This window comes from Stegodyphus dumicola, chromosome 12, assembly GCF_044657685.1.
Source record: "Stegodyphus dumicola isolate Sdum_Otavi_A_Nest chromosome 12, ASM4465768v1".
Classification (NCBI taxonomy): Eukaryota; Metazoa; Arthropoda; class Arachnida; order Araneae; family Eresidae; genus Stegodyphus; species Stegodyphus dumicola.
The window spans coordinates 28,691,735-28,715,528 of NC_140779.1; the positions used below are offsets into that span (position 1 = coordinate 28,691,735).

Below are 23,794 nucleotides of genomic sequence, written 5' to 3' on the forward strand. Positions count from 1 at the left end.
TTGTGTGATCCAAAATCCCAAGTGTTTGACACGACACGACAATAAGCGAAGTGGCACTTTTCTCTATTTGCGTGAAGTTTGAAGAGCAGTAGCCTTTCGAAAATAGCTTGGAGATCGGAAAGTTGTTTCTAGAATGATTCTGACAAAATGATTATGTCGTCGAGATAGGTGAGGGTTAGGATGTCTTCAAAGCCATTGCGGAAACGGTCTATCAATCTCTGGAATGTTGCTGGGGCATTCCGCAGGCCAGAGGGCATTCGTAAGATATTTTTCGAAGGGACACACAAATGCTGAGTTGTCTTGATCATCAATATGAACCTTCACTTAACCTGCAGCCATTTGATGTCTGATTATTCTTCCGCCTTTGGCAGATAGAAGGTGCTATTGCCACGCGCCCAGGAAAAAAAATAAAAAATAACTGGATACTTGAAATTTGTAGAATTTATTTTTGCTTGAAACTTATAAAAATAACTTGATGTTTGAAACTTTTAAAAATAACTCGAGCCTTGAATTTTGTAGAATTTACTTGATGCTTAAATTTGTAGAATGAACAAGCGTAAGATTTTTCATGGCCGATGCTGTGTGTGGAAATTATGTAAAACTTATTGAATTTCGTTAATAAAATGTTGTTTTGTGTTGTTAAGTAGTTAACTGTCTTGGACTCTAATATACGTTAATGATCATTTCTATCGATTCAAGTGTTATATGAATTTTGACTAACGATACAAGCTCTCCCAATCAGAACATGGAAATGTCTTGAATCATCATATCACATTTCAGTTATGAAACTTGAATGAGTGGCTCCCGGTAAGAATTTTAAATTTTATTTTGTGCCCTCGATGACCAAAAGGTTAACGACCTCTGGTTTATAGTATCAGGAGCGGATACAGCATTAGTATTTTTTATTAATAGACTAATTATATAAGATCACTTTTTGAATAATTTAAAAATAAAGTTTTCACAATTAGATGATATTAATAAATTTTTAAGCCTAGTATTTTGGAAAAATGATTGATTAAATTTAAAAGCAGAGTTATTTTACTTCCACGATCATCTGAGTTTTATCTTAAGTATCTTTTAAATATTTGTTGTCAATATAAGCAGGTCTTCTCTCTTTATCCAAGAAAAGTTTTTGATCCTTTCACGTAGCTAAAAGTCACCTCCTGGAAACATAAAAGACAGTTGTCGAATTGGTACAAAGTTTATAGCGCGAGATTTCAACTTTACTTTCCCTAATTATACTGCCGAATACTTTAAACTTTTATGTCAGTTTCACGGAAGTCAATTTTAAAAAGTACTTTCGTTTATTGTTTAAATTTACTCATCTTTAAGTAAAGTAGAATTCCAAATATCCCGACTAACTGGGATCACACATTTCCAGATATTCGAAAATTTCAGAACTGGGTTGTCTTTTTTTCTGCAGGTAAAGTACTTATTTAATGTAATGCAGATGAGGCAATTATTTTCTGTTTATCTTTGTTTATCATGTAATTTTAACAAAGACAAAAGTTAAAAAAGGTAAAACAGTATTCTGCAAGGGTTGGAGTTGAGGTTCTATTCCTTCGAGCGCATAACAACAAATACTGGTCATCAGCGCTCGTCGTAGCGGTTGTTCGTCCTTGGCTGAACCTCCTGGATGCCGAATCTGGGGTTAGAAATTGTTGCCAAAGTCACCCACGGAAAGGACTCACATTTAGCCCTCTAGCCACTTCTGTCTGACTTTGTGCCGCTTATAGTTTCCCAACAGCTCTTCATCTCAGTTCTTCGGGCAAAGGATGCCTGGAGGTCATTGATACGAATTAGCTATCCCAGATTTTTTATCTCAGTATCACAGCGAAATTTTCAGGTCTTCTCTGAAGCATGTAATTTTATGCTCCTCGTAGATTGTGTATTTCGATTTCAGTGCCATTAATTTGCATATTGCAGTTTTACCCAGCAATTTCTATTAGATAGCATATTCGAATTTTATACGGATTCGCTTATTTGTGAACGAGTTATCGCTATTTTGTGATTTTTCTTTAAATTTTGGAAACTAGTATATTTGTTTAAGGAGATGTAAATGATTCCCTTTTGTGATCGTCTTCAAATGGAGATTTGTGAATGAAATGTTTCTCCCGATTAGATGTTTTTACATCTACACCGGACTGTAACCTATAGCACACAGAAGAAGTGAATGTAGCATCACTGTTCTTGCTTATTATATTTTCAGTAACGGAGAGTATGTGTTACGACTAGGAATGGCCCACAAAAGGACCAGATCCAGCAATCATTATGCCTCAATTCAATAACTTACAGTAAATAAATAAAGAGAAATTTTTCTTTATAACTCTTTCCAATATTTTAGGGGTCTTCTGTGAGAATTTCATACTTATAATAATTTTACTTCTGTTTATCATATTTTTATTTTCACATTTTTTGCTTCAACGTTACTCATCTCGTATATTTAGTACTTTTTTAAGTACCACCTATCTCTCCTTCAAGTAGTCGGACTCTAACTCGAAAGCATTCGTTATAAATGGCCGAGCGCTTTGGTCATTTAGGTGTCTCATCACCGACAACATTGCTAGATCTGGTCCTCTTGAGTCAACACGTTCTTAAACAAGTAATTATTCTTATCTTCTCTTTGCCAGGGTGCACTGCAAAGGATAGACTGTTATTGCACCCTTGGAGGGGGGCGAGGGACTACAGTTACAGCTAAGCAAATCTTGTACCCTTAATAATTGTAGCATGCGTTCTAGGATTATCAGTCTGTCAGACTGCACCATTTTAAAAGTATAGAAACACCTGTACAGGAAATGCCATTTCCTATACTCGTTTATTAGAAACAATAAAAAATTCATTCAAACCATGGGCATTTTCACATTTTATTTCCAAATTTACAATTGATATAAAAGATAGTGGTATTTATTTTTGGTACAATAAATAAGCATTAATATGACATATTGATATGCAGTAACAGGGTTAGAGGAGCACGGTAGTTTTCTTTGATGAAAATCCAAATTTTAAACATGATTATCACTGGAAAGATGAAATAAAAGAAAAAAGTGATGACTTTAAAAAGATGACGACAGTAATTTTTTATACCCATACAAAATGTAATAACAATGCTGCAAAAAAGTAAAGAATGAAATAGGAAGTAATTCATATAGGAAAGTGTAAGGACACATCCAATTTACGAATTTCAAAGAGAATATAGAAAACTGTAGTTTATTGTTTCTATAGCGCAGTGGCAGAGCTTTTGTTTATAGAAGCCACCCAAGCTTGATTTATGTTCAAAGCAGATCTTTCCAAAGAAATAAGTTTAAATTTCAGTGTTCCCAAACATCATGAGCAATATTTAGACTGAATGAACTAGTTTTCCTTTGGATATTTTGTGAGGTCACATTAACTACATAAATAATTATGTAGTTATTTCAGGTTAGTTTCTATGTACTCGAATCCAAATTAATATCAATTGCATGAAATAATAATGTAACCTAATTCGAATGTAATTTACAGTGTGTTTTACTTGTACGAACCTCAGATTTCTAGTTTGTTTCATCAAGAAGTAGGCAAATGTAAGTATGCCAGATGTAATAATTATGCTTATTTTATAGCCAACTTAATACATTACAATAAATCCTTGAATACTTGTAAGCTTTTCAATGGGCCAGTGTCAAATGGCCAATGTCATCAATTTCACCAGAGATATTCGACTTCAGTTGTCGGATTACGAACTTATTTCATGATTAGGAGACCCTGGCAACTGCAATTCATTGGATATAATGCAATCTTCGAAAACGCTGATAGCAAAAACCATCGATCTTTAAGGGACGTGTTTCCCCTATTCCTTCCTATTGGAAGTAAACAAGATGTAACTCTATGCCGTCAAAACATTTTATAATATGTGTAGATAATATTGTATTACACATCCGTGTCCACAATTTTTTAAAGTAACTTCTTATGACATACTTAAAACATCTCTGTCATAAATGTCAAGGTCTCTACTGTCTAAGTCTCCAGACTCATTTTATGAAGTCTATTAAAGGAAATGGTCTGTGTCAATAAACCACTCATAATCCAAATAATTGTGCCCCCGGCAGTAGTTTATTGGACTAGCTCGGATCTGTATCTTGGTAGTCTCGACACCAAAGGATAAAAACACGGCCCCGGTTCCTGGTGGCGGAAGGGGCAGTCAATACTGACTTGGCTTCGTCCCTCCGAGTAGGCTGGTACGGCGGCCAGTTCTTCGACTTCAAGCTCTACGCCCTGCGTGATGCGTTGAGCCTAGCAACCCTTGCCTGATATCGCGAGTAGTAAATGGGTCAGTCTTGTTCTGCGAACTTAAATGGATTGTGGTACAAGTAGTAGTTCATAAACCAGCAACTGGAAGAGAATATCATCACTGCAATTGACAACATCAGCTTTATCAGCTTATTGAGGATGCTCGTAAGTACGAAGTACTGAATTGCCGGGTTCGTGAAGAAAGGAAGCTGTCATGTCTAGTGTTTGCTAAAATGCGATACATTGGGCATCTTTTACTGTCTGCACTGATTACAATTATATTTGCTTACGCTGTGCATTATGGTAAATTTACCCAAGTTAATGATACATCTTATTTTGTGATACGGGATATTCTATCCAAAACCTCATCTAGTATATTGAGTTTCATCGTTTCTAAAGCGCTGGCAAAGCTATCGAAACGCGAAGAAACGTACTTGCAACGACCATTATTATAATGCAGATGCACCACTAACACTCCGAATATTAATGGTACAAGAGTTAAAAAACACTTTGCAGTCTATTAATTTTCTAAGATTAGTGATTTCCTTCTCTTAATGTTCGTACATATTTTTTTAAAAAAATATTCTAGTTGCTGTTTTATTTATAAAAGCAAATAAATAGTTCAAGAGTAACGGAATTCACATTTCGTGTACTTTCAATTTTGTAATGTTTGCAGATAATTTTATGAAGGATACACTTCTGCTGCATGGCGATAAAAATGCCTTATTACGTAGCTTTTAATATTACGAAGTAGGTAGTTTATCCTATACCTCAAGTGAACAATAACTTCGCGTATACCATTTAAAGGGGGGACATTGTTTACTGCTGATCTCTCTACATTAAGTGATAGAAACTGCATTTAATTCCATAACGTTTATTTGTCAAGGATGTTCAAACAGATTTGTCTGACGCTTCTATTAATGCTGAGACATTATATTTTCTCCTAAACTAAGTTATTGATAGATGTAAATGACACTTAAATTATTTAGCTTTTATCATAGGTTTGTTATCGAGAATATGCTAAATATATAGAGAGAACAATCAAACAGCTCGAACTGCTATAAAGTATATTTCCTTCTAGAACTGTTTTCCACTTCATTTTTTTAGTGTAACTGGGCTGGTTTTAAGCAGTTCGTTTGGAGAAAAGCTGCAGTGCTAGAATTTAATATAATAAATATGTACTATCATTTTATTGTCTCATCCTTTCAATTACTTAGGATTATCATTACTAATAACTTAATAATTGATAATTATGATATGTGAATTCTTCAGTGTACAAATTTTATATTCGAGGTGAAATTTTATCCACATTCCATTTGTATTTCTGTTGTAGTTATGATGGGAATATTGATAAATTATTTTTTTAAAGGGAAAGATATAATTTATCAACTAAAATTCCAAGTGCCACAGCATGCAAATAGCAAGAATTAAGGACTGAATGTATTAAATTTAGAATTGGAAAAAGTAAAATATGCAAAGATAAAAGAATTTTATCTCGCGATGGTGTTAAAGTATTTGATCATTTTCTTTCATATTTGTGAACAACTTATTGCTTAAAATCAGTTAAAAGTTTTATAATTTAAGCTGAAAATAACCCGTATAACTTGAAAATATTGTCATCATTATTATCTCTAGTTAAGAGGTTACTACTATTATGAGGCATATTGCATATAATGTGTGCCATCATGATATATTGAACGTGACAGTAAATGCAATTTTAGATGAGTTTGGTGTTTATATATTTAGATTTAAATCATGATAACACTCATTATACATATATTATGTATCATTAATATAATACATAAATCCTTCATTATGATCATACGTATCATTGTCTATAATATAAATTATACAGATTTAAATATAAAAATATACGTAACCATAATATTTTTCCACCTTTTCGAGTGTTAGCAAAAATACAAAACTCAAGCATGAGAAATAAGTAAGAAGATCATAAATCCTTAGGAACCTTTATATTTCAAACAAGGCTGCACAAATTGCTTAAAGTTACATTTTCTGGATGGAAGAAAGAGAATGTACTTGAAAATACAGTGTCTCACATTTCTTTTCCGACACTTGTGTTTTTGAATTTTATTTGCAAATATCAGTTACTGGATATTAGTGGAATGATTTTTGTCGCAGGTACTATCGATAATCTTTTCTAGCACCTGCTTGTTTTGGAAAATGTTATGCAAAACATTTTTGATATTAAAAAAAGTGTTTATTCAAAACGTTCCGAAAATGAACTCACATAAGTATTCCGACACTTTGAACAAACGGATTACATTTAATAAAACATCAAAATAACGGGATAATCAATATTTCAATGGATATCCTTTAGTTAATATTATATTTTTCATATACTTTGTCATGAATTAACCTAATTTTCTCATGTAAGAATTATATTCCATAACCGCTGCTTTAGTAGAGCTTTCGGGAAAAAAAGTTGTTTCTTTATTTTTTATTCCAGCTCACTGCACGCATGTTCGGTGGGATATAAGTCCGGAGGATAGGATAATTTTGATAACTTCTTCACAGCTGTATAATAACTGGAAGCGAACATTTACGAACATATTTTAGGTCGCCATTCTGGTAGAACTTGTATGCAATTTTCTTGCGGATGCTTTCAGGTTTTCATTAAGAATACTATGATCCATATTATTTTCTATAAAATGTAAATTCCCTATTCCAGAGGCAGCGGAACTCTTCCAAAACATTATGTTGTCACTCTCATGCGTAATATTAGGTCCTTGGTATTTTTTAATTCAATTCTTCATTTGGCTTTCGCCCCACAGTAATTCGTCCATTTTGACCCAAGTATATTAAGCTTTGACCGTCTGGAAATATAGCATTGATCCAATACGATAAATCTTTACTTAGCATATTTTCCTTGTGTTCTCGTTGATGAAGAATTTCTTTCCTGCTGATCGTCCATTGTATCCATGTGCGCTAATGACTCTTTTAACAGTATCAGGGTTAACTTTTATTGCAAAACATTCTTCTAAATAAGATGCAAATTTTGTGGCAATAAATTTTCGATATTGTTTGGTTTTTTGTTAGGATAAATCTCCGATTTCTTTGGTGTCAGTTTGAAATGTGGTCCAGATATCAGTGCATTTGAGCAGTACCGTGCCATTTCCATTGATTTATAATATCAAATTCCATCGCTTTATATGCAGTACATTTTTGAATATTTCGGATATTTTTACCATATTAAAAACGATTAATAATTAAGTTTATAACAGAATTTGTCGTTAACGTGTAGCGTCTTGCTATACTTGCTTTTTTATAAGCAATTGCTAGTATGTTTTGCTGAACAAGTAATAGCTTCGAAATGCAGACTATAATTCTTAAGACGCAATTTCATTTAAAATAAAAAAGTTATGAAAACACAGATCGTCTACCGAAATATTTCAGCATAACTTTCGAGTGTCCGAATTATTATGTGTGTTACTGATTAACACTATTCAATAAAATTAAGATTAATTACAAAATTAATAATAAATTTACAAAATTAAATATAAATTTAGATTTAGATTTATTACAAAAAGTGTTTTGATGATATTTATCTTGTAACAAGGAAGGCTTAAAAAACAAGAAAAATAATATAGTAGGAAAGAAAAACTGAATTACGTTTTTCTATGTATAGTAAAAGACCAATGCAAATAAATTTAAAAATTACAAGTGTTCGAAAACAAATGTGAACAATTGTATGTTGTTAAATACATGTACAAAAAAGTTCACCGTATTTTAAAATTTACATTCTTTTTCCTCCTTCGAAATTATTTCGAAAGAAAAAAAGGGATTACAAGAAGTTTAAAATGGACGCCTAACAAAGCCAAAACTATGCGTAGTTCATTACAGAAGCTCCCATTTCTCGTCGCAGCAGTTACTGAAATTTAAAGGAACATGATTTCTGAACGATTTCTTTGTCCCGAATGTTTGTTTCCTTTTGTCTTGAACACCGAAGTGAAGCAAAATTTTATAGCCTACGAAATAGTTGTTCAACATATCACAAGTTTTATTTGTTGTGCATGGAAGACTTGCACTGGTAACATTCTTTCCTATTCTCAGTATTCCTTTTTGGAATCCGCCAATGCCAAATGTCAAACAAAATTGCTGTAAAGAGAAAATGTGAAAGGATTATGTTATAGAAATTTAAATAATGAAAAATAACACTGAAAATAGCAAAACAAATAACAAGCAAAATAGAACGAGTTATTTAGACAATTATATACATGCCAAGTGAAAAGTATTTCTGCATTTATTTTTTAAATATTTAATATTCGAACAGACTTTCCCCTAAAAATATGGATTTTCCCATGTATAACGTAAATACGAGCAAGTTCTGTTCGAAAATTCCTCCACGAAGACATCTATCTTCAAAGGCTGATTGATAACCCTCGCATGCTTTGCCAAAATCTAAATGCTCTTTTATCCACACATCAATGAGCAAGAGCAGATTTTTTTTAAGTCGTTTATTATTTGTCTCTAGGATCATAATATTCGATTTCTAGAGTTTTTTAGTCAAAACATTATTAAAATAATATCGCCCTCCCACCAAAGGGTTAAATATTAAGACTTCTGAAAACCCCTCCTCATATTCGTAAAAGTCGACTATCTCTCAGTCCACTTTATGTCGAGTTTGCGGGATCCTTCTGTACTTCCAAACAACATACGCCCATTCTACTTGCCTTCATAATCTTCCTCAGGTAGAGCAATCTTGATTTAAAAAAAAATATTGCTTTTATACTATTTGTTTTTAATAATATCCTTTGCAGCTTAAGCATAGGAATGTTTCGACTGGATGTTTCTCTCTTTTTACTTCCTTGTACGAAGTAAAAAGGAAGTATTGTAATCGCGAAAAGTTTCAGGCAGCATATTTCAACGAAAATATCCATTTTGACCGCTATCGAATGCAATTTAAGGATGTTTTTTTGCGTGATATCTGTACGTAAGGACAGAATAAAATACTCTTTTCCTTCAAAAAAATTATAAAACTGATTTAAAATGAATTCAGAAGAGAATTTTTCGTGGCGTCTGTACGAACGTATGTACGTATCTCGCATAACTCAAAAACGAGTAGCCTCAGAACGTTGAAATTTTATATACAGGACTGCTATAACATGTAAATGTGCATCTCGTATTTTGGTTGCAATCGGCCGCACCAAACGTATATAAATATATTTATATATATATCCATTCTGTTACCCGGCTCAGTGATCCCAGTTTCTTTACTCGTATATGTTTGTAAATTGTACATTTTTTGCTTTAAAAATGATTGAATTATGTTGTTTTTATCTTCCGGTTAAGGATTTTATGCCTTTAGTAAATCTGTATGCAATATTTTTAGAATTATCAACAATTTTAAAGTTGTTTAAGGGCCGCTAAGCCTTTTTTTATGGCGGCCATTGATTGTTTACATTTGAAACAGCAGCCTAGTGGATTTGTTGCCAGTCTAGAGAAACTTAGCTTCGCAACAACAAAGATAACGCCTTTATTGCCAATTAAATCATACTTAATCCTTTCTGGAATTTTTTCGAGGAAATAAGTGTTTAAGATTTACTTCGTAATTTTTAATATAGATATTTTGAGTTTTTATGTATTTTTGCCTTCTCGCAAAGTGAGAACTGAATTAATTGAATGAGAAATACTGAATCGTCCGTGAAAAACTGTTTCTTTTTTGTTTTGTTTGCTTAATTTCTTTTATATATCATTCTAGCTTTAATATAGTATTTGAATAGAACATGTGGCAACGATTAGATAATTCTATTCTTTAAATACTATACATTTGGTGCATTCTGAGTAATAATATGAACGAAATATAATACTGTTAAGTGAATCTAGCGTCAGAGTGTCGCTATGGTAAACAAATACTAGAGTGAATTTTAAAGAATGCATTTATCCTATTGTGGTTTATGCACTGTCGGCGAAGTAGATGTAATTCAATCCAATAAGTTTAAATGAAATGCAAGAAAAAATGCATATAATTTAATATTCCGTACAAGGAAGTCATGTGGTGTACACATCAGATTTTTTAATATAGCTTGAGGAACAGAAAAATTATGGCTCATTTGAAAAGTGAAATAATTCTATGTTCGGAAGCTTTTATATTTTGGCAGTTAACCATACCTATAACTCTCGCAAGGAGCTCCAGAACATTTTCTCAGCACTTTAGGAGCAGGACGGGGACAAAAAATGTCTTGCACCATGGAGTAAATATTTTGTGAAACTTGTTGGACACAAACAACATCTCTTCTCTGTATACCTTGCCCGCAAGTTACAGAACAGGATTCCCAAGATCCTTCTTGCCACCTAAAGCAAAAGAATCACAAAATTATATAGAGGAAGTGGGTAAACAACCACAATACATTTAACAAATCTTATTTATAAGAATTGAAAAAGTTACAGATAATAGAACTTGGAAAGAACAATAACCTCTTTTAATAATTTCGTAGTTACAAATACTCGTTTGTTACCAATGAAGACAGAGTTGACCAAAAGAGGACAAGAGTTTATCCCAACCGGAATGCAATATTTACAATGGAATTCATTTTTAGCAAAACACTTAGAGAGGATGATGGTTGCATCACTCACATCCTAATCAGCCCACCTTTCTCAGAGTATATGCTTGTGCAAGAGCATTAATTAATAAACAAAAATTGAGCAAAAATGATAAGAATGTTGAATTTTTTAGTAATCACCATAGCAACGGAGCGAATATTCGATTTTGTTGTAGTAAAATCATAATATGCTTCCAATACCTAATACGGATAAGACATGCGAATCCCCAAATTTTGAAAGATTTGAGATTGGGAAAAAAGCTTTTTTCTTCATCGAATCTTTTGACAATTAACCTAAAACACCGTTACCCGTTTCAATTCAGAACTTCGGAAATATTAGTTTTATTGGCTTACAACAAAAGCGTTGATATGTTGTTGCAATTTCGATGGACATGGATTACGAATCCTCGTGATGGTCTTGAATGCCACATTCTTAATTTTCCAGATAGAATAAATCGTGTAATATTTAATGTTATCTGAATAAATTCTTCAAACATTCCTCTCTCTTTCAGTTTGCTTAGACAGGTTTAGAAAGATTTGAAAAAAAAATCTGATATGTACACCACATGACTTCCTTCTATTGGAATATTAAATTATACGCATTTTTTCTTGCATTTCATTTAAACTTATTGGATTGAATTAAATCTACTTCGCCGACAGCGCATAAACCACAATAGAATAAATGCATTCTTTAAAATTCATTCTAGTATTTGTTTACCATAGCGACACTCTGGCACTAGATTCACTTGACAGTATTAATAATTATATAACAGTTAACTTATGTAATAATTATATAACGGAAACTAAGTTAACTGTTATATAATCCAATAATTATATAACAGTTAACGTATATATTTCGTTCATATTATAACTCAGAGTGGATATATATATAAATATATTTATATACGTTTGGTGCGGCCGATTGCAAATACGAGGTGCACATCTACATGTTATAGCAGTCCTATATACAAAATTTCAACGTTCTGAGGCTACTCGTTTTTGAGTTATGCGAGATACGTACGTACGCACGCACGTACGTACATACGTTCGTACAGACGCCACGAAGAATTCTTTTCAGAATTAATTTTAAAGCAGTTTTATAATTTTTGTGAAGGAAAAGAGTATTTTATTCTGTCCTTACGTGCAGATATCACGCAAAAACATCATTAAATTGCATTCGATAGCGGTCAAAATGGATATTTTCGTTGAAATAGGCTGCCTGAAACTTTTCGCGATTACAATACTTTCCTTTTTACTTCGTACAAGGAAGTAAAAAACTGAACTTTTATTTAAATAGATTATTTTATTAAATTGCATTCAGAAAATGAATCTCAATTTGCAGAAATATTAATTATGTACATCATTTTAAAAATTTCATTTGTATCTTTTCAAAAATCGGCGTATATTTTTAAAAAATATTTTGAAAGTTTTTTTCTCTTTGAATACGGATTTCAATTTAATTAAAAACTTTAACGTTAAAAGTTTCTCTTTTGTATTCTTAGGCATCCGAGAAATTCGAAATTTAAAAGAGTACAGAGATTAAAGAATCTTCTAAGATTCGAATTCAGATTGGAAAAAATTTAGGATTCTTCTCATTTCTAATATTTAACTTACTTATTATAATAAATTTTCTAAATTTATTCAGTGTTGTGTAATTAAACGTAAAAAATGGTGGAAGGTAAGTACACAGTTCGACGTCTGCAAGTGTGTTTTGCTTGCGGGAAATGTTCCCACATTTCCGACAGGGATAAATGGGACACAGGGATAAATGACATCACGTCACTTCAAAACATATTCTAAAGGCATATATCTTCTAGTAGAACAGATCTAGTAACATATATCTTCTAGTACACATCTTAGTGAACGTTTTATTTTATTACCATCATCACCACCATTTTTGAATATTTTGCGATACTATCACTTGACGGAGCTTTATCCTCCGAAAACCTCTCGGACGAAAATCTTGCAGAGAAAACAACGCAAAGCGAAAACGTCGCTGTACAAAATACCGTGGGTGAAAAGTTCCTACCTTTTAATTTCCTACCTCGATGTTCACCATCCAAGCAGAAAACATTGTATTTCTAAAACATCGTGGTACAAAATATCGTCGTCGAAAATAAAGCGGTTCATAAATTTTTCGCAGTTAAAAACATCGTCGTTGAAACTAGCGTGCTAATAACAAAGTAGCTATAAATCATTGCAGACATGCCTTTTTCACGCTTTAAAAATTAAATACATATTCGCATAATGATTTGTGAGCTGAAGAAGGAATGAGAAATATTTTTACTTTTATATTTCGCATTTTTCATAGCTAATAAACTTTAGCTGAAAAAATAGGCAGTAAACCGAAGCATTAAAAAAGCTGAAAATTGTATAACTATTTGAAATTATGAATAGTATTTGGCTAGCATGTTTCGTCATAAGTAACAAGTCTAAACGATTAACTTCCCCTTGTACATGAAAATATTAATATACTCTAAAAAGACAAGTACACTGAAACAAAAGAAGTTTTAATTTTCATTAAAAGAATTGAAGATTAAAAGTGAAAGAAAATAATTTTACGCTTTAATTAATTAAACAATTTTAATAGAGGTAACCTCATGCAGATACTCATCTTTTTTTTCTAAGCTTTTTTTGACTATATTTTTCATAAAAAATGATCAGTAAAATTTCATAAAAGAGATTAATCAATTAATGATCTTTGTTAAATAATAATTTAAGTTTAAAATCTATTAACTGCTATAAGTTGCAATAACCTTCTGCTCATTTTGAGTTTTTAAATGCCTGAATTTCCTATTTTAAGTTAATCAGAAAAAAAAAGTTGTAAGTTTACTAGCATCTGAAATCACAGCAAAAATTTAATATTATTTAAAGCATCGTATAAGATAAAGATTGGGGAAAAAAAAAAAAAAAAAAAAAAGTTTTCAGATTTTAAATTACGTCCAAAGGGGCGTTTTTTTTTAACATTTTGTGCGCTACATTTATTTATTAAATATCATGTTCTTTGCACTTAAACCATAAAATTCAGTTCAATAGCAATGTCGCAAAATAATTTTAAAATGAGCCTATCTTAAAATTTCTGATACATAGTTTCGCGCGCTGGAGATAAGAAGGTTTTTTTCCCCCGTAGAATGTTGCCATTGCTCGCTTTGAAATTTGAAATCCTTGAGTTTGTTAATCAGAAATTCGTTAAAGTTTTATAAAATATGAAATCGATCATAAAACAAATTCCAAATTTAAAATTTTGTCTTCCACATGCCCATATTCGTAGGAGGATTACGTCATTCAAAATTCGATGGCTCTATGTACCGTTGTTTTATCAGAATGCGAGAAATAGACATACATTTATGCAGATTTTTCATTATTTAATTTTTTCAAATATAATGCAGGACTCTAACATTTAGTGGCAACAGTTTGAAAAGTGTAACGGACATTTATAGTGATTCAACGCAAAATCGCAAAACGAAAACAATAGTCCTTCGGGAACAAAGCTCCTTTAGACTAAAAAAAATATATATATATATATAAAAAAAAAAAAAAGATAAAAAAAAATTCTATGTTGTGAACGAACCTGAGTTAGCGTATTTTCCGTATGAGTAACCGTAAAAACTATGTTCGAATATAGAAGATGGTGAAATAGTGGTACAGGAAATCTCAACTATTGCCTTGAAATTCTTCCACATTTTGCAAAAAAAGTTCAGGAATTTTAAATATTAAATCGATTTTTTTACAATCAGAGCGTAAGGAGCACACCAGACGAGTAGTAACTTGCAGATAATCTTACCCAACTTACCACTGATCTGCTTATGATGTATTCACAGATGCTCATGTGTGAATAACAGTGTAAGCCATGTTCCATCAAATGCCAGATATGTATTATTGGTTTATTTTTACCTAACAAGTAATGTTCAGCATAATAAATGAAGCTGCTACTTACCTTCCTAAGCAGGGTTGAGAATTGCAAGGCCATATCCCAGTTCGCCCAGGTTTATTAAGATTAGCACAAAATCCATCGTCTACCACAGTAGTTCCAGTTTGACAAAGCACAGTAATATTTTTAAAACCTAAGGGAAAATGTGTTTTTATGAATTTAAATTAAATCATCGGCCGGGGAAAAGTCATAACAAAAATAAGTCATGAGACTAAAAATTAAAATAATACCATAACGTTGTGCAAATAATATTTGCTGTATAATCAAACACAATGTTTGCTGTATAATCAAACACAAACCCGATATAGACAGCTTGGAGCTCTAGGCGTAAAGATCGATCCGCCAGTCAATGCTCATTTTCCTAGTTCATGTGTTAGAAAAATAAAACAGGGTTGTATAGAATTGTATGATTACAGTATTTTAAGACCCAATAAAATTTTATTCAAGCATTAAGTTTGAATATTATTTTTATATTGGTTTTAAGTCCCTTGCTATTCGTTGTAGCAGATTTTTTCAGTTTCTGGTCTACCCTTTTGCAAGGTTCGCTTGAAATTCTGGCAAACTGTTAGGCGTCTGTACTTTTATATATGATATATATTGCTGGCATGTACGTCTATAGTAGGGTAAGTTTAATTTTTTCAATAGTTTCATTGCTTTCGTTGTAACATACTTTCCCCCCTTTTTATGCAAGATTCGCTCCAGAATTTACAATTTTATTTTTTCAATTGGCAGAATTTTTTATTTTGCAAGAAAGTTGGTTCTTTCCCTGAACTTAAATAAAATTAGGCACTCTAAAATTAGGATATATTTACTAAGACTGTACTATTTAATTCAAAATTTTGAAATTAAATTAATTGTTAAATTCTGTAAACAGAATTTATTTTTATTTCTATATTGTATTTGGTTCATCTTTAGCCTTTTTAGGCTTTTTTTAGATATTTTTTTATCGCAATTGTACGTAATTGTTTGTTACTATATGAGTGCGAAGACATGTAGGCAAAAGAATTGAATTTTATGAGACTTTAATAAAATTCTGTTTGAAAAGAAAGTTGGATTAACTTAAAGCGGTTTAAAGTCTCAGGGAATTCAATGGAACGAAACACATTTTTCGTCATTCATTTATCAACTTGGTTTAAGGCTTCAAAACACTTTTCCATCGACAAGCTCTGTTTGAAGCGTTAAACAAAGGAGATTAAAAATTTTTATTTTTTATTTTTTGGGTTTTAATATGTACAAATTTCCCGTTTTTTTAATATTTTTTCCTCCTTGAAGTGAAAATTTTTTATTACAATTTTGTTTTTTCTTTAATCTATGTTTTACCAGTTTATATTGTAACACGGAGAAAATAGTATTACCCTTCAAATATTTAATACGGCATTTTATTCATTTTCGTTAAGATTTTTGAGAATTTGATTTACTATATATAAAATATATTTTCGTAGATTGTTCAATATATTATCTGCTTTGAAAAAAGTAGTACAAATTCTATCGAAATGAATTTACTCATTAACATATTTAAAATGGAATTATTGAAAAAGTACAATGAAAATGCAACCAACAAACTAAGTAATTATCCTCAATATATATGTGATGTACCAGCTTTAGTCGTAGCTTAAATTATCAGACGATAAGCTTAAAAAAAAAACAGGATCCATTTATTATTATTTAGGAGAAATAGCAGTTACAAAATCAGATATCCGGAGTAAATAAAAAGAATTACTAATAACTTTTTGTATGAAGTTTACTGCATCGTGACATTTAAGAAAAAGCCCTCAATATTCTTTTGCGAGTCCTTTTATAGCCTCTGGAAAGGCGGAGCTTCCAAGAAATGGCTTCAGCCTCGTCAGCCAATCCAGTTCGCTTTAAATATTTCCAGTACATTCTATAACTGTACGTGTAGAAAAGGCGGGAAAAACAACTTGACTACGGGACTGTGGATTTAACTCCACGTACTTTCAAATAAGAGAACGTCGCCATTAAAAATGAAAAGAACATACAGTTAGAATTTTAAGTGTATTGACTATGGAATTTTATTATTACAAATATATATGTAATGAAAAAGACTTTGCAGTGTTGGTGGCGTAGAATGTTGATCCATATTGAAAAGCAAACTTGGCAGCCAAGGAAGATTAAAAATTTATCTTTATTTCAATTGCCATTTGCGACCAAAATTCACTTGGCACTCTAATCTTGCCTATTCCAAAACATTTACATTTTTGATACATTGAGCAAGTAAATCAGCATGCCAGCGTCTTAACGGCAAGAGAGCTAGAAGTAAAAGTGCGCATTTATCCAGTATGGAAGCTCATCAAAATAAAGTTTCGAATATCGAAATTTTGAGTTCAAGTTCCGAATTAGCTCTGTCATCAACGTTATGCAGTTCATATGAATGGATTGATGTAGAACTGACGCAGTCCAGAAAAGGGATTGCTAGTTTTAGAACTGAGAGCGGGAAGTAAAGAACAATTGCTAAATTAAATTCTTAGCTTATTTCATCTTAAATTATAAGGCTTATTTCATCTTAAATATACATGTACACAGTTTTCATGAAAACTCCTTACATGGCATTTATATTCGTCAACCTTCATCCTAGATGTATACTTTCAGATATAAATATTTGAAATGACGCAAATATACCAGATTTGGGGGTTTTTAGCATAAAAAAATCACTTATATAAAAATAACCAATTTAACTTTTAATACGTTCCCCCGGTTAATATATTTATCTTATAGAAAATTTCAAACTCATTATAAAAAATAATGCAAAATGGTGTGATTCCTGAATAAAAAATACCAATTTAGGAAAAGGCTTGTCATATTAACAGATTAAGTGGTGAGTATATTTGTCCAGATTGTCGTGAAACGTATTGATTGCAATAGTTCACCCCCCAAAGAGATGAATTTTACAGAATTCGTGTTCTAGAAAACAGTGACAGGCTTCAGTATTAGCACACAGCCAACTCATAGCGTTATATGCACAAACTAAAAATATTTCTAGTAATTATAATTTTTGCTTAAATGAATTTTTTGTACGATTGTTATTTTAAAGTAGTACATGATTATAACTTCGCGAAAATAGTAATAACGAATTTTTAACATTTGAAAACTTAAAATTTAATTGTTAAAAATTCTTTCAGTGAACCCAGTCGTACTGAAATAATGAAAATTTTTACTTCAGAAAAACCTAATGAGAATTACCATAATCTTCGTAACTTATAGAAAATATGTAAAGTAGTAACACATTTCGCAGTATTTAGCTTCTGCAGATAACGATAAGTACCACTATAATGTTCCAGAAAATTCACTTTTTTTTGTGGTCATCCTTACAGTAATAAAAATTAGCTTTTAAATGTACAAGAATGTTCTTAATAATACGGTTTAGCTTATGCTTAGAACTAGCTAACTAGTATCTACAAATCAATTAGATAATATTTTTTAATTATGTAAATTACCTCCTCCACAAGCTGCGCTGCATTCAGACATTTCCACAACCCATCCATAAATCGGCCGCGGTATATTCTTCCACAGCTTTTTGCCAGTATATAATATTTTAGTTGAAAAAGGCATGTGCCACTTTTTGTAAGCAGAGAGGTGATTCGTGGAAACACCGTTCATCACGTGATTGATGCCTGATGTATCTCGCCTCCTGATGCGACTTAAATATCGACGGATATCATACATCTGTGTAGTTCCTGTGGGAAGAAAGAAAAACATATTTTACAACTTTAGAAGAATATCGAATATCACTTTATGAATAAAGGTAAAAATTGTTTCTCAGAACTATTCTCGTATGAATACTCCAAAAATATATGACAGAAAACAGTATGCACAAAAGAAAAAAAAAATCTAAAAGCTTTCCGATTTTGTATGACCCCCAAACGGGCGCTTTTTTCATTTACAGACACATGCACGTTTCGAGAGCGTTTGGGCCAACGCCACTTTGGGATGAAAATATTTAAAAACACCATATCTGGAATTTCCGATAGGGAGTCTCGTGCGCTGGAGATAAAAATGTTTTATTCCCTACCAGTGTTGCCACTACTCGCTTTGAAATCGTTGAATTTTTTAATCAAAAATGCATTAAAGTTTTACAAAGTATGATATAGACAATAAAACAAATTCTAAATTCTAAATTCGGGCTTCCAGGTGCTCAGATTCGGGTGGAGGGCTACGCTATTTAAAATTTGATGGCTTTACGTACCGTTATTTTTTTCACAATGCGAGAAACATGTATATGTTCATGTAGATGCTTTATTATTTAATTTCTTTAAATATAATAGAGGGCGATAATATTTGCTGGCAACAATTTGAAAACTGATTCAGACTCTTACAGTGGTTCAACGTAAAATCTGTTTTTGAGACTAACAGACCTTCTTGGCTAACTCCATTTAGCCTAAAAATTTCATAAATACTTTAAAGCTGAAGTTCTCTTAGATAGCTTCTGTGTAAATTTCATAATATAGTATTGTAATAAAAGTAATTTACAAACACAAAATTTTGAACTAAATTTACAATAAAGACGTTTAGTCCAATGAAGAAAATAGTAAATTATGCACTGCCACGGCAGAATGTCTTGAAGGATAGTTCTAACTTTCACTCATGCCAATCCTAGAGTTTAATTTAATTTTATTTCATTTTTAAAAATTCTCAATAAATTATATTTTGAATCTTGCAAAAATATTCATGAAAATATCTTTTCATTTTTATGCAAGCACATTTCAGGTATAATTCAATTATTTTACGTTAGTTCTTAATGTTTTCAGAGTAATCGATGACAAAAACACAACGAAAAGTTAGCTGCGAACAGGGAAAGTTGAGGCTTTGGAATTTCAGAAAATTTCCTAAAAAAAGGATAAACTCACAGAAAGAAAAATATTTAATGAATTTCTAAAAAGTCAAAGATGCGTGGAGTCATTAGGTTATTTTTTGAAGCAGAAGAGGTGGAAAATGTGCAATGCTCTAGCCTGGACTCGAACCTGGACCTCTTGAATACGTGCCAAGTATGCTAACGTTACACCAAGAAAGCATACGGAAAGAAACTAGAAAATACCTTATACAGTCAAAAGTCTTTAATCCGGACTCGTCGGGATTCCGGATTATCGGTTTTTCCGGATTATAGATCATCAATTTAAATCTGGTAAGATGGCATGCAGAAATTATAAAATTAAAAATATGAAACCGTAATTTATGAAATAAACAGCAATTATGATCTAAAAGGTATCAAAATTATAAAAAAAAACTTGTTTGTTTACTTTAAACATTTCTTTCAACGCGCGCATGCGTAAAGCATACATTACGCATAGTTGAAATTAGAAAATTGCAACCAGAAGACTTTTGACTGTATATTACAGTCGCCAAATCTTGGTGGCGACGAATCCGTCACCTTTTAATTTATGCGCCACTATAATATCCTAGCTAAATTAGTGCTCCTTAGAAGCTAGAATACGTAACTATGTAGCGACTTATCGCAGAGTTCTGATGAATGATATGTCCAAAGATAGGTTGAATTTATCCATTATTTCAACTCATGTAAATGAACAGACGGAACATTCTCTGGCTTACAATAAGCCTTCATTTGGGATTTAACTCATGATAGAAAATAAGAAACTTATCTAATGCTAGCTAAATTAAAACAAACCGAAGCTGCACAGTATTAACTAACAGAGTTAGTCCTTAAGATCACCAGCCCACCAGCGGCCGAGCGGTAAAGACGCTGAACACTGGTAGTTCGGTCTGAGGTTCGAATCCCGCGAACGGGCTGGCTGCATGGGCGTTTTCGTGGTTTTCCCCATGTGTAACGTGTATACGAGCCAGTTTCCCTTAGAAAGTCCTCCACGAAAGGCATCCCTCCCTTTAGGCAGATAGCCCTCGTGTGCTTTGCCATAATTAAATACACCACACACACCACCTTAAGATCACCGGCGAAATTTAGCAGACACGTAACAATACTGCCGAACAGCAGTAAGAGTATACTAGCAGCAACAACGTGGCCAGAAGGTAGACACGCATTTCTAAGCTTTTCTAATGAAGCGACCTAGACTTCAGCTTAAACACTTGTTTCTACCTCATTTACATAAAATGTAATCCTGAAAACTCATTCTGGCAGGGAATCGTAGGTTGGAAACGAGAAAGTAAAGGAGAGGCTTGTTCAAAAGTAAAAACTAACTATTAGATAATTAAAATAACCCCCTACAGATGAAGTAATAGCAACATATTATTAAACCCACCGTCATTAGCTCATCTTAAAATCATAATCGTTTGATCTAATTCTTTATTTGATTGCATAAAAGCGAAGAATTTTCATACCCCACCAGATTGCCAGTTTCATAAAATTTCATAAAGATGTCAGCAACTTTATGCAAATCTACGACTGTTTGCCAAGACCTTCATATGAGCGTCCCACACCTTGAAGAAAGTTGCTTTCTTCATGACGTAAACTTGACTTCATAAGAGTTCTTCCTTTGTGCCTTTATGTCAAAGCCCTCTTGGGTCTTGGCGAACAATTATCAGCTTTCTTAAAGGTACTGACACCCTTATGCAAGTTAGCAGCAATGGTTAGAGCAACCTATTCCGTCTGCGATTGCAATTCTAATATTTTTAATAATTAACAAAAAAGCATTTGAATTTTTTTTTTATTTCTGTAATTTACGTATTGAAAATTGTTTTATTGTACAGTAATAGAACCGTCATTCTGCGGGTTTAGGACTTTGCTTCAAAACATATGACATTATTTATTATTGATTTATCTATTAGATCCTAACTAGTGCTACAAAATTAGCAGGGGACGATTAGATATTTTATCAGCTAATTCTTGTAACAACTAATTCTTTTTGGTAAACTCTTCGTCAACGTTCTCAGTGATATGCTATATTCATCAACTGTTCAAAAAATTAGTCTTATTACATAGTACTTGCATGAATATTTTGCTTATTCAGAAGGTAATTTATTGGAAATTTAAAAATAACTCTGAGGTTGCAATATGTGGAATTTAAAACTATCCCTTAATGTCAATCAGCCATAGTAGTGTACTATTTACTACCTTCATAATTAGCTCAACAATTTTCATTGTGCTTCGAGTTCATAATTTTCCTTTTTAAAATTAATTTTATTACAATGATATGAAATTTACATAGAAAATATTAATAATCAGTCTTATTAATCCAAGAGGAGTAATGGAATTTGGCGAAAATAGAATACAGTTTAATAAGAATCTATCTAGTTGTTTGCAGAATTCGAGAACTCGACAAGTCTTTTATTAATTATTAAAGACGATTTTTGAGACTCGAAGAATTCAAATCCAGTTTTCTCTACAGTTTTAGTATTTATACTAAATGGTTTTCAGGAGAGGTCGGTCTTTTTCTTGTGTGTGGATTAAGATGATGAGAGGGTGAATTTCCTTTTCCTACCCCTTTCAAAGTGCAATGAAACCACTCTTGGATACCATATCTCGTAATCAACTACTTCTGAAAGATATCATAGTTTCGAACAACAGCGTAAATAAACACAGCAATTCATATTATTTTTCAAAAACAACCACATCTATAGAGGACCAAAAAGAATTACGAACGTGATAGGGTTCACTGTACTGGTAGTTAAGGTTATGTTAAAAATAAATATGAAATTTAAGTGATGAAAAAATTATATGGAACGAAAATTCGATTACAGTAAAATCAAAACGGAAATTCTGAAAATATATAATTTAGACTTGTTTCAAATGACTTTGAAAAGACTACGTGGTTTCGCAACAAACTTAGTGCTTAAGTTTTAAAAGTAAATTGCTTAGTTAAATAAGAAAGAAACCAACTCCAGCGAGAATGCTGAGGAATGCGTACTATACTATATTAGAAGTAATAAAATAATAATAATAATAAAATATCTGATGTGGATACCACATGACTTCCTTCTACGGTCTATTAAATTATACACATCTTTTGCTGCGTTTCATTTAAGCTTATTTATTCGAATTTCATTACAGATACGAGTATATTTCCCATTCAATTTATTCTTCACATCGAGGCAAGGCAAAGATATATAAAAACTGAAAGAACTTACTTTAAAAATTCTAAAATACAGGAGAACCTAAAATAACAATTACAATTAAAAGCAGCTGAAGTGAATTTTTGCAATTAAAAGTGGAGTTTTTATTCAAAAACAAGCAATTCGCCCAGCAGACGAGAAGACAAAATTTTCAGCGCACAGAATTGAAAGTTAACTTTCAATTTTGTAAATATATGGCGGCCTCGTTAAGATTAGCGCCACTTTAACTTTTAAATTGTTGATAACTCTACATGCAAATTAAATGAAGGCATAAAAATCTTAACTTGGACATCAGAACAACGTAATTTAACCACTTTTAAAGTAAAAAATGCACAGTTTGACAACATATAAGAATAAAAGTATTGGGCTTTAAAGTTTAACTGTTTTAAGATACAGTGTCTCACAAAAGTGATGGGACGCTTGTGCTTTACAAAAGGAAACTGTAATAAGATAAATTAAAAAAACATGTAAAAATTTTTTGTGGGTGTGTTTCATACTTAAATTTAGTAACAATTATTACATAACATACATTTTCTCAAAATATTAAAATATTAATTTAATAAAAATACAATTGTTTAAAACGGAGCAAAAAATGGCTCACATAAGTGATGGGACACCATTAGATACTACTACGTACTACAATAAAAATATTTTTGGGGTTTTTATTTTTACTCAAAAGCAATTGGAAATAATTTATAAAATCCTCTGTAGTATTTCTCTCGAGTTTGTTTTGGAATTTTTGCGTTTTTTAGCTCTGTGCACCCATGAATGCTAAACGAAAAGAAACTTTGCCTGAAATTCAAAAATTAGTTATTAATTTGCATATTGAACGTGGAAAATCTATTAGTGAAACTGCTGAAACAGTTAACTTGAGTCATTCAACAGTTTTCAATATCATTTAATGATATAAAAAGAATCATATGATTCAGGATAAAAGAAGACCTGGCCGACCATAAAAAGCTATCCAATGGAATAAAGCAAATTATTGTTCGAAATATTA

The 23,794-nt window shown here is 31.8% G+C and overlaps 1 protein-coding gene across 2 annotated transcripts in view; it reads right to left on the reverse strand.

Moving 5' to 3' along the window:
- Positions 1-2,850: 2,850 nt before the first annotated feature.
- LOC118204472 (A disintegrin and metalloproteinase with thrombospondin motifs adt-2-like) overlaps positions 2,851-23,794 on the reverse strand; it is a 209,312-nt gene continuing 188,368 nt past the window's right edge. The window contains exons 23-26 of one of the 2 annotated variants that reach the window (XM_085827587.1): positions 18,210-18,449; positions 14,764-14,890; positions 10,396-10,578; positions 2,851-8,382 (exon numbers count right to left, since the gene is read on the reverse strand). In XM_085827587.1, coding sequence (XP_085683713.1) covers positions 8,370-8,382; positions 10,396-10,578; positions 14,764-14,890; positions 18,210-18,449 — 563 coding nt within the window. In that variant the 3' untranslated portion in view covers positions 2,851-8,369. The remainder of the gene's footprint in view (positions 8,383-10,395; positions 10,579-14,763; positions 14,891-18,209; positions 18,450-23,794) is intronic. The other variant, XM_085827588.1, reaches the window with a different exon arrangement.